Source organism: Topomyia yanbarensis, chromosome 3 (genome assembly GCF_030247195.1).
Source record: "Topomyia yanbarensis strain Yona2022 chromosome 3, ASM3024719v1, whole genome shotgun sequence".
NCBI lineage: Eukaryota > Metazoa > Arthropoda > Insecta > Diptera > Culicidae > Topomyia > Topomyia yanbarensis.
The window spans coordinates 104,696,958-104,712,578 of NC_080672.1; the positions used below are offsets into that span (position 1 = coordinate 104,696,958).

The 15,621-nt window shown below is 41.5% G+C and overlaps 2 protein-coding genes across 2 annotated transcripts; both read left to right on the forward strand.

Annotated features, from left to right (window-relative positions):
- The first annotated feature begins 270 nt into the window (after positions 1–270).
- Positions 271–2,202, forward strand: LOC131687122 (uncharacterized). The gene has a single exon (XM_058971170.1). It carries the CDS (start codon positions 271–273, stop codon positions 2,200–2,202), a length of 1,932 nt encoding a protein of 643 aa, XP_058827153.1.
- Positions 2,203–10,779: 8,577 nt separating this feature from the next.
- On the forward strand, positions 10,780–13,514 carry LOC131690606 (uncharacterized). Its single transcript, XM_058976509.1, has 8 exons — positions 10,780–10,838; positions 10,901–11,121; positions 11,186–11,345; positions 11,411–11,776; positions 12,043–12,154; positions 12,210–12,494; positions 12,557–12,767; positions 12,835–13,514. The coding sequence occupies exons 1-8, from the start codon at positions 10,784–10,786 to the stop codon at positions 13,369–13,371; spliced, it is 1,947 nt and encodes a 648-aa protein (XP_058832492.1). The 5' UTR covers positions 10,780–10,783; the 3' UTR covers positions 13,372–13,514.
- The last annotated feature ends 2,107 nt before the right edge of the window (positions 13,515–15,621 follow it).

A 15,621-nucleotide genomic window follows, 5' to 3' on the forward strand; every position in this document is an offset into this window, starting at 1 on the left:
GCTTGTTGAGAAGTCCATTATACGTGCTAGAGAAGCTAGCTGCGTCACGTTGAAGATTCACAGCTCTCTCCTCTCGCAGCTTGATGTGGAGAACCTCAGCAGTCAGCCTATTGGAATCATTGTTGATTCTCTCCAATACACGCGTTCTGTTGAAATCGAACTGATGTCCACACTCTCTCGCATGCTGCGTTAGGCCGGTTATAGAGGTGCTCGTGCGAATTGAATTTTTATGCTGGGCAATGCGTTTTTCCAGAGTTTGCAGAGTTTGCGATGCGATGCTCCATCCCATACGTGAAACTTGTCGCCGATGTAGAGACAGCAATACAGAACAAACCACAAGCTGACGAAATTAGAGCAGAGGTTTCTACCATCATATCCAACTACGTCAACTATCAAAACCAACCACGAACGAAAGAGAACGATTGGATACACAAAGACATAGTGCGCAGCAAGAAGTTCTTGCGAGAGAACCCAGACCTATATGTTGCAAAGGCCGACAAAGGAAATAAAACCGTCCTGATATCAGCCACCGAGTACCACCAAAAAATGACAGAAATGGTAAATGACCCATCTACTTATAAGCAGCGTAAGGACAATCCTACGAACAGAGTGCTAAAAAGGCTAAACAGCATTGTGGAGCAGTGGTGGTTAGACCAACACATTGACAAAGCCACCAAATACAGACTTAAATTGTACAACTGCGCACCACCGCGGATCTATGGTCTTCCTAAAATCCATAAGGAAAACTGCCCCCTCCGACCGGTAGTGTCCACCATTGGCTCAGCAACGTACCGTATGGCTCAATACCTTTCGGGAATATTGAACAATTTAGTGGGAAAGACAGAGTACCATGTTCGCAATAGCTTTGATTTCGCAGAAGAGATTTCTAAGATACGGGTACCGGAGGGATGTGTACTATACTCGTTGGATGTGGTGTCCCTGTACACAAATGTGCCTGTAGACAAAGTGTACGAGTATGTTGAGGAACGTTGGAACGAACTACAACACATTACAACAATCCCATGGGACAGTTTCAAACAGGCGATGAAAACAGTCCTAGAAGCGTCATTTTTTCAATACGATGGAAAGTATTATGACCAAATATTCGGAGTACCGATGGGATCCCCACTTTCTCCCGTCGTTGCCAATATAGTGATGGAGAGGCTAGAGAGAGAAGCGATAGAAAGATTGAAACAAAAAAATATTTCGCTGGTAGTGTATCGAAGGTATGTGGATGATTGTTTTCTGGTGGGTAAGGAGAATGAGATCGATGCTGTCATCCAGGAGTTCGAAAAAGATCACAACAGCATAAAATTCACAGTGGAAAAGGAAGAAAATGAATCTATCCGGTTCTTGGATCTCCTATTAACTAGAAGGGAAGAGAGAATAGATAAAAAATGGCTCCCAAAACAGACAACAGGACGATATCTTGATTACACATCAGAGAGTCCGCACGCCCACAAAAAGAATACCGCTATCGCATTATTCGACCGAGCGCTAAAGCTTACTGATGCGGGGAAGAGAGAGGTAAGCATAAAAGAAGCGTCGGACATCCTGCGCAACAACAACTACCCGGAACACTTCATAAAGCGTGTACTGAAACAGAGGGTACACTCACTATACAACACACTGCAAACCAGGAGTACAGACGAGCAAATAGCTAAGTACATTTCCATCCCATACATCCCCTGCCTAAGCGAGAAGATAGGAAAAGTGTTACGCAAGAATGACATCATCGCAGCGTACCAACCGACCGACAAAATTAAAAACACTATCTTTACTATGTTGAAGGACAGGATCCCAAAGATGCAACAGACCAATGTGGTCTACAGCATTCCGTGTGGTGGATGCGACAATAGAGAGTACATAGGACAGACATCGCAAACTCTGGAAAAACGCATTGCCCAGCATAAAAATTCAATTCGCACGAGCACCTCTATAACCGGCCTAACGCAGCATGCGAGAGAGTGTGGACATCAGTTCGATTTCAACAGAACGCGTGTATTGGAGAGAATCAACAATGATTCCAATAGGCTGACTGCTGAGGTTCTCCACATCAAGCTGCGAGAGGAGAGAGCTGTGAATCTTCAACGTGACGCAGCTAGCTTCTCTAGCACGTATAATGGACTTCTCAACAAGCTACGATCAACGCAGCAATTCACAGGAGAGGAGGGAGCAACGACGCTGGCAACGACGCTGTAGGTTTAGTTTAAATTTGTTTCCCCCAGCGATAGCAAGAGGCGAATGGGGTTAAATGTAAGTCGTGATCGTTTTTAACGTAAATTGTGATCTGTAAAATTTATTGTATTTTTTTGTATTTTTATTGTAAAGTTCTGAAGATGGCTGAAATTATAATCGAGTAAGCTGAAACGTCAACAGTAAGAGTTTTTTTTTTTTTTAATAGAATCACCGAAAAATATCAATAAAAAACGATAGCAAAAAATGATCTTGTTTCGCCTCGATAATTGGGTCGAAACAAATGGCTTACTGCCAGATACACAATTTGGCTTCCGCAAAGGCAAAGGGACGAACGATTGCCTTGCGTTGCTCTCAACAGAAATTCAAATGGCATATGCTAACAAAGAGCAGATGGCATCAGTATTCTTGGATATTAAGGGGGCTTTCGATTCAGTTTCGATCAACATTCTTTATGAGAAGTTGCACCAGCATGGTCTTTCGCCAATGTTAAATAACTTTTTGCTAAACCTGTTGTCTGAAAAACAAATGCATTTCTCGCATGGCGATTTATCGACATCACGATTTAGCTACATGGGCCTTCCCCAGGGCTCATGTCTAAGCCCTCTCCTCTACAATTTTTACGTGAATGACATTGACGAATGTCTTGTCAATTCCTGCACGCTAAGGCAGCTTGCAGATGACGGTGTGGTCTCTATTACAGGTCCTAAAGCCGTCGACTTGCAAGGACCACTGCAAGATACCTTGGACAATTTGTCTGCTTGGGCTCTCCAGCTGGGTATCGAGTTCTCCACGGAGAAAACTGAGCTAGTCGTATTTTCTAGAAAGCGTGAACCAGCGCAACTACAGCTTCAATTAATGGATCAAACTATTGCTCAGGCTTCAACATTCAAATATCTCGGGGTATGGTTCGACTCTAAAGGTACCTGGGGATGTCACATTAGGTATCTGAAACAGAAGTGCCAACAAAGGATCAACTTTTTCCGTACAATAACTGGAACATGGTGGGGTGCCCATCCAGGAGACCTAATCAGGCTGTACCAAACAACGATATTATCAGTGTTGGAGTTACGGTTGTTTCTGCTTTCGCTCCGCTGCGAACATACACTTCATCAAACTGGAGCGAATCCAGTATCGTTGCTTGCGTATTGCCTTGGGTTGCATGCACTCGACCCATACGATGAGTCTCGAAGTGCTGGCGGGCGTTCTTCCGCTAAAAAATCGATTCTGGGACCTCTCATATCGATTGCTCATTCGATGCGATATTCTGAACCCATTGGTGATTGCAAATTGCGAAAGGCTTGTCGAGCTTAATTCTCAGACCCGATTCATGTCCTTGTACTTCGATTACATGGCACAGAACATCAATTCATCTACGTATAACGTCAACCGTGCTCATCTCTTAGATACTTCTGATCACACTGTATTTTTCGATACATCCATGAAGGAAGAGATTTGTGGAATTCCGGATCATATTCGCCCACAAGTGGTCCCAAATATTTTCTATAACAAATACCATCAAGTCGACTGCACCAAAATGTTCTACACTGACGGATCAATTCTCGACGGGTCCACAGGCTTCGGTATCTTCAACGAAAATCTTGCTGCCTCATTCAAACTCAATGATCCTGCTTCAATTTACGTCGCAGAATTAGCTGCCATTCAGTATACTCTCGGGATCATTGACACCCTGCCCTCAGACCATTACTTCATCGTTTCGGATAGTCTCAGCTCCATTGAGGCCATCCGTGCGGCGAAGCCTGGAAAGCACTCACCGTATTTCCTGGGGAAAATACGGGAATATCTGAGTGCTTTATCTGAAAAATCTTACCAGATTACCTTGGTTTGGGTCCCGTCACATTGTTCTATTGCGGGCAATGAGAAGGCGGACTCTTTAGCCAAGGTGGGCGCAGTAGAAGGCGACACTTACGAAAGACCAATTTGCTTCAACGAATTTTTCAGTATCTCTCGTCAGAGGACGCTCGATAGTTGGCAAACCTCATGGAGCAATGGGCATCTGGGACGGTGGCTACATTCCATTATCCCGAAGGTATCAACGAATGCTTGGTTTAAGGGGTTGGATGTGAACCGGGACTTTATTCGTACGATGTCAAGGATCATGTCCAACCATTACTCGTTTGACGCGCATCTCCGTCGTATAGGGCTTGCTGAAAGTAATCATTGTGTTTGTGAGAACGGCTATCACGACATCGAGCATGTTGTTTGGCTGTGCGCAGAGTACTGTGTTGCCAGGTCCCAACTAATAGATTCCCTTCGGGCCCGAGGTAGATCACCCTATGTGCCAGTCCGGGACGTCCTGGCAAGCCGTGACCACCCCTATATTTTTCTTATCTATATCTTTTTGAAAACCATTGATGTCCAAGTTTAATACATTTTCCCCTCTCTCATTCACAGTAGAATCTCACCAACCTATCCCTGCATCTACAATATGGCATTGCTTCACGAGTCTTCGGTGCATACCCTTCTTGATAACCGTCTACCCAGAACATCATGACATACCTCACATGCAGATGATATAGAGAACACCATGACAGTATCAGAGTGCCAATAATTATCCGAAATATCGACCCTCCCCTCGCCCCTGCGATTACAGGCTGGAAACTACAACACTACAACAAAGTGTGCATATCCGCCACAATAATCAATCAGCAAACGACGCTGTCAATTACACAATATGTATCCCACTTCCTACCTTTTTCCTTTACTTACATAAGAGGGGAGCAAGCCGCCCCTAAATACGGCTTTCCCTTCCCCCACTAACATGTGACATGTAATTAAAAAAATGAATTATCGGCCTCGTTAAGCTAAAGCATTTGGGCCTAAATAAACGTATTTAAGATAAAAAAAAAACACTTTGTACTAATTTTGCAGTACATATCGAAAGCCAACGGTTTTTACTACAATATCATGCAAAGAGTAGAGTAGTAAATGTTGAAATGGCCGAGTAATGAACAGAAGAGATAGACCTCAAAGAGAATCTCTCATTGTTACTTACGTCCTATTGAAAATATTCTCTTGAATTCTTCCTGCAGTAAGTCAACAATTAGATAAAAGTGTAGTGCTGAAAAAACAATCATTTTGCCCCACCCTAATAGTTATATTGGACAAGGCTGGTCGGTTCTTGGAAATGAATGAACATAAACCTTTAATTTCCCTTTTTTAAGAAAATGGATTTCTTGCATTATTTGAAACCATTGAAAAAAAATCTGGGTAAAGCAAGTAAAAAGGCAGTTATACAGCAATTTTATCACAGAATTTGGACCGGTGTTTTGTGCCAGTTGGCATTCTTGTTGAATTGTTTCCGGCCGGATGTTTTGCGTGGAGATTTTTTAAATTCATGAAATTTTCCGCGATCGAGTTTACACTTCGGGAATCTTATTTTTTTTCGAACCACTGAAAATCGAAATTATTTTAAATACCTGCACGGTGAAAAATATCCCGTTATCAAATTCCCTAGATGTATACACTCGCCCTAATGAAGAATTTTGGGAGATAATAAATGTTGCTTTAATTTTAATTCTTTTTTCTATCGGTCTTATGCACTATCACGTCAACGGATGACAAACCCGACTACTCGGTGAGCGATACTCGGATGACTCGCTACCGCTAGTTGGGTTCGACGAGTTCAGAGATGAAGAAGAGGTCATCTTTGATGAACTCAAACAGATAGTAACGGGGCCAAGAAACTTTAAGCTTATCCAATCAGTATATAACATTTATTGTATCAGCGCATTCTCATCTTGTTTAAATTATATACAAATCAAATACAGGGTGCGCCATCTGGATGTATCCTATTTCAACACGGATTGTCTTGTTTGTAGACGCCGAATGCCTGCCATATGATAAGCACGCACAGTTTTCACTATTGAACGATCGTTTTCAAAGTAAAGCGCTACGATTTCAGCGCGTTCTTTTGGTGTAAATTGACTCATAGGCACTAAATGACGTTTCAGAATTGTGTTTATCTGTCAAAATCGGCTGAAAAATGGCGGAGTTGTTCAATGTTGAAAAAGGAACATCCAGCTGACGCACCCTGTACACTAAATACGCGAAAGTTTTGTTGTAATGTTAAAATACAACTGATACAAACATTACATTAAGGAAGGGCTGATTGATGGAACGATAACCTCGGAACATGTCTGACGCTGTACATGAAATGGGTCATCGGAAAGTCAATTGAGCTAACACCTACCTAAATCCATGAATCAAGTTATTTGAATGAATATGTCCAAATACATGCAAACATCTTTTTTCTATAAATCACTACCGGCTAATGGAAGAAAGGATGGTTAACACACACATAATAAATGTTGCTTTAAGAATTGGGTCATTAAGCTATATATAGTTTTCCGTTCCATTCGATAAATTTTAGGTCCAATATACATAATAAAACATAATTTCAAAAAAATTTCGTTGTAATACGTAAAAACGATTTTTTGTTTTTTTTTAAATAAACCTTATGTAAACATAGACCATACAAGGGAAAACTGCGGTTGTTTGCATCTGGCCTATCAAGACAACACCCAAAATGAAAAAAAACTATATACATTGAATGTAGTTTATATCAAATAAAAATAACCCTGCTGGAAAACCGGGAAAACATGTACTCATTTTTTTCGGACAGGACATCACTTGTCGTGAAATTCGATATGTCAAATGCTTCTAATAGTGTAAAATCAAGACTGTCAACAAGTTTTTTAATTTAAATTTAAATTTTATTTGCACGTATCCTGAGTTGGAAAAAAAAACATTGTTGTGATCACGAAAATCAGCTTTATCGATATATGTAATAAAAAAAAGTTTTTTTTTCTCATTTAATGACCCAATTGGAAACTTTGATGTTGTTCGAAATTCCTAACAAATGAAGCATACTTTTTTAACAAATTATTCAACGGTTTTACAATGTTCGCAAATCTAGGAACGAGTTTGCAGTAATAACTACAAAACGCTACGAACTTCGTCTATGTATGTTGTTTCTAGATAACCTGTTAAGATTTGTAATTTCCCATCATCCGGTTCAACACCGCTGTCACCGGTGTCACCGCTGTTGTGACAGAGGGATTTCGGCTCTAAAATGCATACATTTTTTGGGGTTTACTTTAACCCTAGATTGCTTTTGTGGGGGTACATTTGTACCCCAGAGCTATTTGTAATCACTGTTATTCCGTTACGGATAGTTTTAACTGCAAGTAATCTTTATCATAAATCAATTCGATTATTAAACTTTCATTAAAGCAGGTGATTCACTTGACCAACTTAACAGTGTCGCCTAAAGTTTGTCTGGGGTACAAATGTAGGTACCAACAAAGTAGCGCCATTGGCTAGAATGTCGCTGTGAAGCCACAAATCGGGTTTTGAGAGAAATTCCGCCGCCGGGGAACTCTCCGACGGTGTAGGCTGGGTCCACCGCTGGGGATCAGTTGAGTAGTACGCGACGTAGCACCGCGTTTGGGTCGCCGGGGTACCGGTTGAACCAAACGTCAGGCATCACCGGAATCGTCAGACCGACCTCGACACCCTACCGGGTAGCTCTTGAGTAGACTAGATCCTCCGCCGGGGATTAGACCGAGAAGACCGCGTTGTAAAGCTAGCAGTGGGTAATTGGGGCGCCAGTGAACCAGAAGCTACGCTCCACCCGGAATCGATGGGTGGACTTCAACACCTACTGGCTGGCTCGTTTGAATAGGGTAGGTCCACCGCCAGGGACTAGATCGAGTAGATCGGGACGAAGCGGGGAGCTAAATGGCTCACGAATACGAACATCGGAATCATGCGAAATCTATCGCTCGGTTTCGGGAGAACCTCTCGCCGGGGAATTCTCCGTCGGAGTAGGCTAGATCAATTGTCGGGGACCGAGTAGTTCGCGAACAAGTAAGGGCGGGAGCTGAATGGCTCACCGGGGAAGTGGAGCGAAATGGAACGAGCGGGGAACTAAAAGGCTTAAAGAAGTTGCGGTGTTGAATGTTAAAGAAGTTGCGGTGTTGAATGGTGCTAAAACCGAAGAAGAATCGGTATCGGGAGAGCTTTTATCGCCGGGGAACTCCCCGTCGGCGTAAGCTAGATTCACCGCCAGGGACTAGACTGAGTAGACCGCGACGAGACACCACCAGTCGCGGGTCGTCGGGGTACCAGCGAACCGGACGCCCTACTCCACCGGAATCGCCGAACTGACCTCGACACCTGGCTGGTTGGTTCGGTTTGGGATCATCCATAAATGACGTAGCATTTTTTGAGTGATTTTTAACACCCCCCTCCCCCATCGTAGCATTTCGTCACAAACCTCTAAATACCCCCCTGGTAATTACGTAGCTTGATGGTAACTCTCCCCCTCCTTGTCCCCGTAAAATTTAAAAAAAAATAAACTACAAGGGGCAGCCCTATGGGGTTGCACGAACTGTAGACGTAGGACTATACTACTTAATGTAAAATATTTATTTTCTTAGTACTTAATGTGTGGGAAAAACACCCGGACCGGTGAAGAAAAATCAAATTTTAGACAATATAATCACATCTCATGTATAGAACAAGCTTTCTAGTTGCTCTCAAACAGATCCTAAAAGTTCAAACACCCATGGATAACCCCAAGTTTGTAGATGTGTTTCGATGCCACAGAATTGTAAAATGGTTAATATTACGTCATGAAAATTCAATTCTTCCGTGATAATTTTTTTTTGCCTGCAAAATGCCCTGTGTGTATGCAAAGCTCATGATTTGTTGGGATATTAGCATTGATCGGAAAATGCTTTCCAACGCTGCGCATTGCATACATACAGGACATTTTGCTGGTCACCAGAAGCTGTTCATTTTACCACCGCCACATGTTCATTTTACCCACTCGCTATAAACATGTCTCATTTTTGGACATGTTTAGAAATCAAGAATCATGTTTGAAAAAATGTGTTTATGACGAAGTATTTTTACCAGATATGTACAAAACATGTCTAACAAGAAACATAAGGTGATTGTAATATCTCATTCACTTATTAGTTAGAAAATAATGACTTTGCTTAACGTGTTCATTTTACCGCCAGTTCCCCTACCAACCAACACATTCGCCCCAAACATTGAACCCAAGCGCACAATGCAAAATGAGTCAACGCTGATGATGATGGGTAGAGCGAAAGAGACAACTAGTACCACCACGACACTATTAGCGCGTTTCACCAAAATTCCACGCGGCCTTTCCCGATTGAAAGGAACGGCCGCGCTTAGCCCATCTGTCATAATATCGTGATTTTGCATAGCGAAGGGCTGAATGATTTTGTTCCAAAAAACAGCCCTGCGTTATGCAACACTTTGTGCAGGTTGATTATACCAGTTGCAAGTGGGGTCAAATTCACCAAGTTCCGTAAAATTCCTTTTAAATGACAGAATTGATAAAATTGCTTAGATGAGCTAAACTAATTAATCAAATCCTGTTTTAAAAACTGTCCTTGCGTTTAAACCAAAATGGGAAGCTTATTACTACCACTACATTACTTAACTTCAAGCGCAAATACATGTGCTAGTTAAACCAAAAATTTACTGGCAACATTACAGCGGCATTTAGAAAGCAGTTGGAGCGGTCGCCTGTTGTAGCGTCCCTCCACAGCCAGTGTAACGGACTTCTAGCTCAGCTACACTGGCTGTAAAAAACACAGCGCAGTGATCTGCTTCACCAGCCGTTCAACAGGGAACTGAGCGTGTCTGACCAAGTCCGTTCTTTAAATAGTCGATGATGACGTCATTCATAGAAGCGTTGCGCGCTAGGTACACCAATCCGTCGTACAGGGCTTGGGAAGCGCTATCTTCTGTGTGTTAATGCGCGATATTTTGACAAGGTTGTATATTATTTAATTTTTTAATATAGCATATCAAAAATCTTTGGGTTTATCTATTGGAATCTATTCTTAGAAGTATTTCGGAGCGATTTGTGCAAAAAATTTGAAAATTTATCGGGAGATGGCTGAATTATATGCGTTTACAATTGGACCACTTTTCGTTACATACCATTTTTGTAGAATTTGCAGAGTGCACCCCCATATCGAAAACAAAGACGTAGTCCTACGTCAAAAATCAGAACCATTTTTAAATTGCATTTTTTTAATCGGTCAAATTTTCGTTTCGAATTTTTGTAGAGATTACGGAGGGGCATTTTCTGTGCTCAAAATCTGGCACAAAATCCCGTTTCGAATGTCATAAAATTGTCGAGGTATACGACTTCCTTACAGAAAGATTCTGCTTAGGAAAAATAATTTCAATAAAATAGTTCCCCTAACCACAAGTTGACTATCTAAAAGTTATAAGAGCCCGACACATATCTTAACAAATAATGAAAAACCTTTGCAATAAGTTTCACAAAAGGAGAAGAATGTTGAGCACCGCTGAACTTATGTAAAGGATCGATTATCATGTAATAACGCCATCGATAACCGATTCCTTTAAGTACATTTTGCATAACGCCAATTAGTACATGCTGGTAATCGCCGATGAATTATCCTGATGGGTAATCATCGAGCAGGGGAAAATCTACAAATAAAAGTACGGAACGGTAGCCACGGTTCACATACAAGTTAGCGGTGCCACAATGATACCAACCACTGAAGTGCAAGGCAATCTGGTGTCCTTTCTTCAGTACTTGAGTAACAAAATAATCAAGACCAAAATTTTAAGTATCAAAATTAAGATACCGGTTTAATTTCAGTGTTATCATATTTTTCGAGTAACAGCAGCTACTGTACCGTGATTTACTATGATCGACACATATCCGATGCTCAGAATGAATGTGATACGTACTGTTCCTTCATGGTAGCGGTTGAGCTCGCACTGCTGCAAAAGGATCAAGAACGATTTGCAGTTATGTGGATTGCTGCCGAACAAGATGTAGAATCATACCTCGAAGATGCCATCGAGCATGGATGCCAAGTGAGCGCCAAGTTTTGTGCACGTGGAAATGTTAGCAAAAAAAAGTTTAATTTTGTACTTCCAGTCGTACATCGTAATAACTCGATATGTAATGAATTATCTTCAGTTGAAGCTTGATATAAAGGAAAGAACGTTGCAAAGGATCCGTGACAGGAATTTTCTGATATTTTACGAAAATAGTACCATGCTGGACAAAAGTTGGTTCACGAGAGAAGCATTGAAAAGTAATTGCCTAAGGCTACGGATGAACGAGAATAATCCAAAAATTTGTTTCAATTTTAATTGACAGTGTACCCGAATCTTTGGTTCATAGTTCCTTCCGGTAACAGCAACTACGATTTGTACACGCAAAATTATTCGATCAGTAACACAGCGGAGGTACAACTTGTAGAAAGCTACAACGTCATCGAGAACAAATTCGTCGGCGATGGAAACGTATTCTACGATAAAATGTTCGATTTACAACGGAGAGATGTAGCAATGGGGGTCGCCGATTATGTGCCATACTGTATGACGTCCAACGTTGGAGAGAATAAAGGAAACATCGATGCGTTCAATTCGAGCTCCCCGAAGGAACTATTTTTGGAAGGCATTGAGGGTACCTTGATAGTGGAGTTTTGCCGAATTCGAAACTGCAACATAAAGCTATGGGATTGTGAGTGTCAAGGTCAACCCAAGCAACCGATAGTTCGAATAAAATCTTTAAAATCCCTTTAAAGTTCATATAAAATCGTTAGACAATTTTCAAGCTGTCTCAACTTTATTTTAATTTGAAAGTTGTTTAAACCACTATTAAAACGTAGTACAGCTCGAAAAATTATCAAAACCTAGAAGTTTAGGCAGCTCCCTATTACAAAGTTTTGGTTGCTTGGGACTTGCCTGTGATATCTGGTTGAAGCTATGAAATCTATTTTTTTACAGTTGGACCCAGTGGATGGGGCGACATATACGATAACGGAACCGGGTATGGTGAAGTCTACTCCACCTATTCGAAGCAGACTGAGTTTGCTACTTGTTGTGTTTATTATGATTGGTAGATCATTAGCTGATAGTAAAGAGTTCCGATAAATTAAGTTATATTTTTACAGGTACTTTCATCTAATGGACGGGAGCCAATATATCTGTAAATCAACTGTAATATTGCTGGTTCCAGGAGCAAAATTGCGTCCGATGTTTCTGACGCTAATTTATCCCTTCGCAAAAACATTGTGGCTATCAGTGGGTCTCATGCTTGTGGTAATGACATTCGTTCATCACATGATAACAAGTTTGAATTTGAAACACAGCATGGACAGGGATTCTGCCCAGCCTCCGATTGAAAAATCAATTTTCGATATGATCTCCATCTACTTAGATCAAGGGATATTTCCAAAGTACAGTTCAAATTTGTATATCGCGTTATTCTTACCCTCTACTCAAAAGTGATGTATTTTAGCTCAATTTCTTCGTCGTATCGTGTTCTGATATCATTCATCCTTTTATCTGGAGTCGTTTTGAGCAACTCGTATGCCGGTGGATTAGCCAGTGTTTTAACTGTACCGAGATACGAAAAGTCGATCGAAACCGTTCACGACTACGTTCTTTCACCGTACCGATGGGCAGCGCCGGCAGTAGCATGGATTTTTGCCTTATTCGGAGCGGAATCGGTAACTCATCTAAGTTATATTCCTCGAATGGTATTCATTATGCTCCACCTGTAATTTTTTGTTACAGTATGATATCCGCACTGTGGTGGAACGATTCGATGAGGTTCCCGATGAGAACGAAATGTTCCGACGATCACTGCCCGGTGACTACGCTATCGGTGTGGAGCTACTGAATGGCGGAAACTTCGCGTACGGGAAATCAGTTCGTGATGAAAATGTGGGTACCTTTGACATCATGAAAGAAATATTGTACTTTGCGTACACTATTGGATACTCCCAACGGGGTTGGCCATTGATGGAATACTTCAACAAGTTCAATCTGGAGGCAATATCGCACGGTTTTATTATAGTTTGGGAAAGACAGGCGATCAGAAAGTATACAAGCACTCGCATGCAGCAAGCTTTGATACAAATCTCAGAAGGCCATAAGGACGAGGAAGAGAAGAAACCACTTACGACGGAGCATGTTCTAGGACCAATGATTGTATTAATGATTGGACTGCTTGCTGCACTAACTATTTTTCTGGGTGAATTGGCTTGGCATAAGTTATCAATTCGTATACAAAAACGGCAATCAAAAATATTCACGGATAAAACTATGTGAGCTTAGTAGAAGCTGTTAGTTTTTAATGTTTATGCAATAGAGCTCGAATGGATTTGTCATTACCATTTCGGTATTTTTTGACATAAAAAATGTTTAACTTTACTATCTGGGACTGTAGAAAAATATGAAAAATTTCCTACGTAACAAAGCAATGTCATCGAGTGTTGTCCACAGATTTCTTCTCTCAAACACGCCGAACATTCGATAGCCTAATCTCATGGACGCCCATGCCTCGTGATCGTACATAGCAATAGGTAGCGACAGCGATTTGTAAAAAGCAAGTTTTTTGGCGCGTCTCTAAACTTTTCATCTCGCATCTAGCATCTCTTATCACATTGAATCATAACTATCTCAGAATATCACTTCACATGCTACTAGTATGCCAATGTATATAAATTCGTCGATCACCCCCTACTGTATCAAATCGAATTCCATCTCAGAAGCAACACCGTTCGAACTGCCACGCTCACGACCAACAATGTACTCTGTCTTGGCAGAGCTCATGGTCAGTTCGATTCTCACAGCCTTCTTTTAAAAAAACACAAATGCTTCCACTGTTCGGTGAACAACGCCAATTTACGAAGCCAAGAATCATGGTTTATCTCATAATGATGGTTCCATGCTGTAACACATCAGATCTTCTTATCGCACCAGCTAGCACTGTGTCTGGTGCCTCTTTGGCTATTTTGTCGCTTGAGTTTGACCCACCCAGCAATCTGCTTAAATAGTTTTGTCGGAAACCATGGTAAAGCATTATCTACCACAATTCGTTGTAAGTAGGGGTTTGCCCGCTACTCGGGTTCTTATTTGCCCGGCGTACCCTTCTTTTCAGGGCGGCCTAGGTGCCTCTACAGAATTTCGGATTTTCGTAACAACAAAAAAAGGGTAAACAAAACAAAATAAATTACTAAATTTACCGACTTTATTGACCTCCAACTCTCCACTTCACTGCTGCTGCTGGTGGCTCACTGCTGCGGGCGGTTTCCTCCGACCGGCCGGGACAACAATGGCCGCGTTCTCCTTTGGTCGTTGGCTGCTCCGGCAGCGGTCCTTCGCGTTTAGCTAGGGAGGTGAGCTTGGTTCCTTTGTTGGAACCGCCCTAGCGACGTTGGCGACGAATCGCCGGATCGTCTACTCGCCGTAAACGATCCCGGAAGTTACCGCAGTAAATTTCCCAGGGGAAACCTTTGTCCGCCCTGCTTCGTTCTCCTTGGCTATTAGCTATAGAGGAGAGCTAGGCTCGTTCGACTTATTCTCTATAGCGAGAACGGCTGATGTTCGGTTCCTTGTTAATTAGCCGGGGTGGCGAAAGAACTCCTTTGCAATTAGCTAACCCCTTTTGGCGAACCGACACCACACTATGCACTGTGCCCGAACCACAAACCGGCACTTTTCGACAGGGATTTTACTGTCACACTAAACTCCACAGTTACGGTGGCGCAAGATTGTCCCGAAAGCAAAATACTCTGGACGTCTGTTCTTGTTCGTGCTCCGTCACTTTCTGCCTTATCTCGATGGCCGCCTTTTTCACTCCACCAAACAACCACCAAAAAAAACACACCGCCGCATAGCTGTCATTGCCATGGTACAGCATAGTTACACGCAGAAAAAAGATTTGTAGGTTCAATAAAATTATGCATTAAATTCAATAAATTAAATTATTGGTCGGGAGACAATAAAATTATTTATTGAATTCAATAAAATTTATTTTTTGTTTCAATAAAAAAAATTATCGTTCCGTTTTTCAATAATTATTGATACTAAAAATGTATTTATTGAAAGCAAAAATTTGTTGTTGTTCTAATAAAAAAATATTTTCAAACCAATAAGTTTGTTTGTTAAAGTGATAAACAATAAATGATTGGATTCAACAACACATATTTTTGGTTTAAATAGGCTAAATTTTTCTGCGTGTGGCAATCACTTTTACAGCGAGAAGAGAGCGGTGTCCTACCTAAACCCTATGTTTCTTATATACAAATGTTCAACAAAAATTACTACACCTATCTGCACAAACAAAACCGTTCACAAACGAGAAAATGAACAAAAATTTACACCTTTAGTGTGAACGGTACAAAACAGCGGTGAGCATAAATTTTCGTAAACAATACACTCTACGGAGAGAGTACGCACGAAAGGGTATATTTCCACCCAGTGCTCAATTGTTACCCTGACGGGTTACATCGTTTAGTTTCACACAATCGTACGCCGCTTTGAAATCCGCCTGTTTTATTGCCGAAATTTATCCAG

Bases quoted from the DNA above. Each gene is read 5' to 3' on its own strand.
- LOC131687122 (XM_058971170.1), top strand. From the start codon at position 271: ATGCGATGCTCCATCCCATACGTGAAACTTGTCGCCGATGTAGAGACA.
- LOC131690606 (XM_058976509.1), top strand. From the start codon at position 10,784: ATGATACCAACCACTGAAGTGCAAGGCAATCTGGTGTCCTTTCTTCAG. The intron at 11,777-12,042 runs GTGAGTGTCAAG...ATTTTTTTACAG, and splicing joins CAACATAAAGCTATGGGATT to TTGGACCCAGTGGATGGGGC. The intron at 12,495-12,556 runs GTACAGTTCAAA...GATGTATTTTAG, and splicing joins GATCAAGGGATATTTCCAAA to CTCAATTTCTTCGTCGTATC.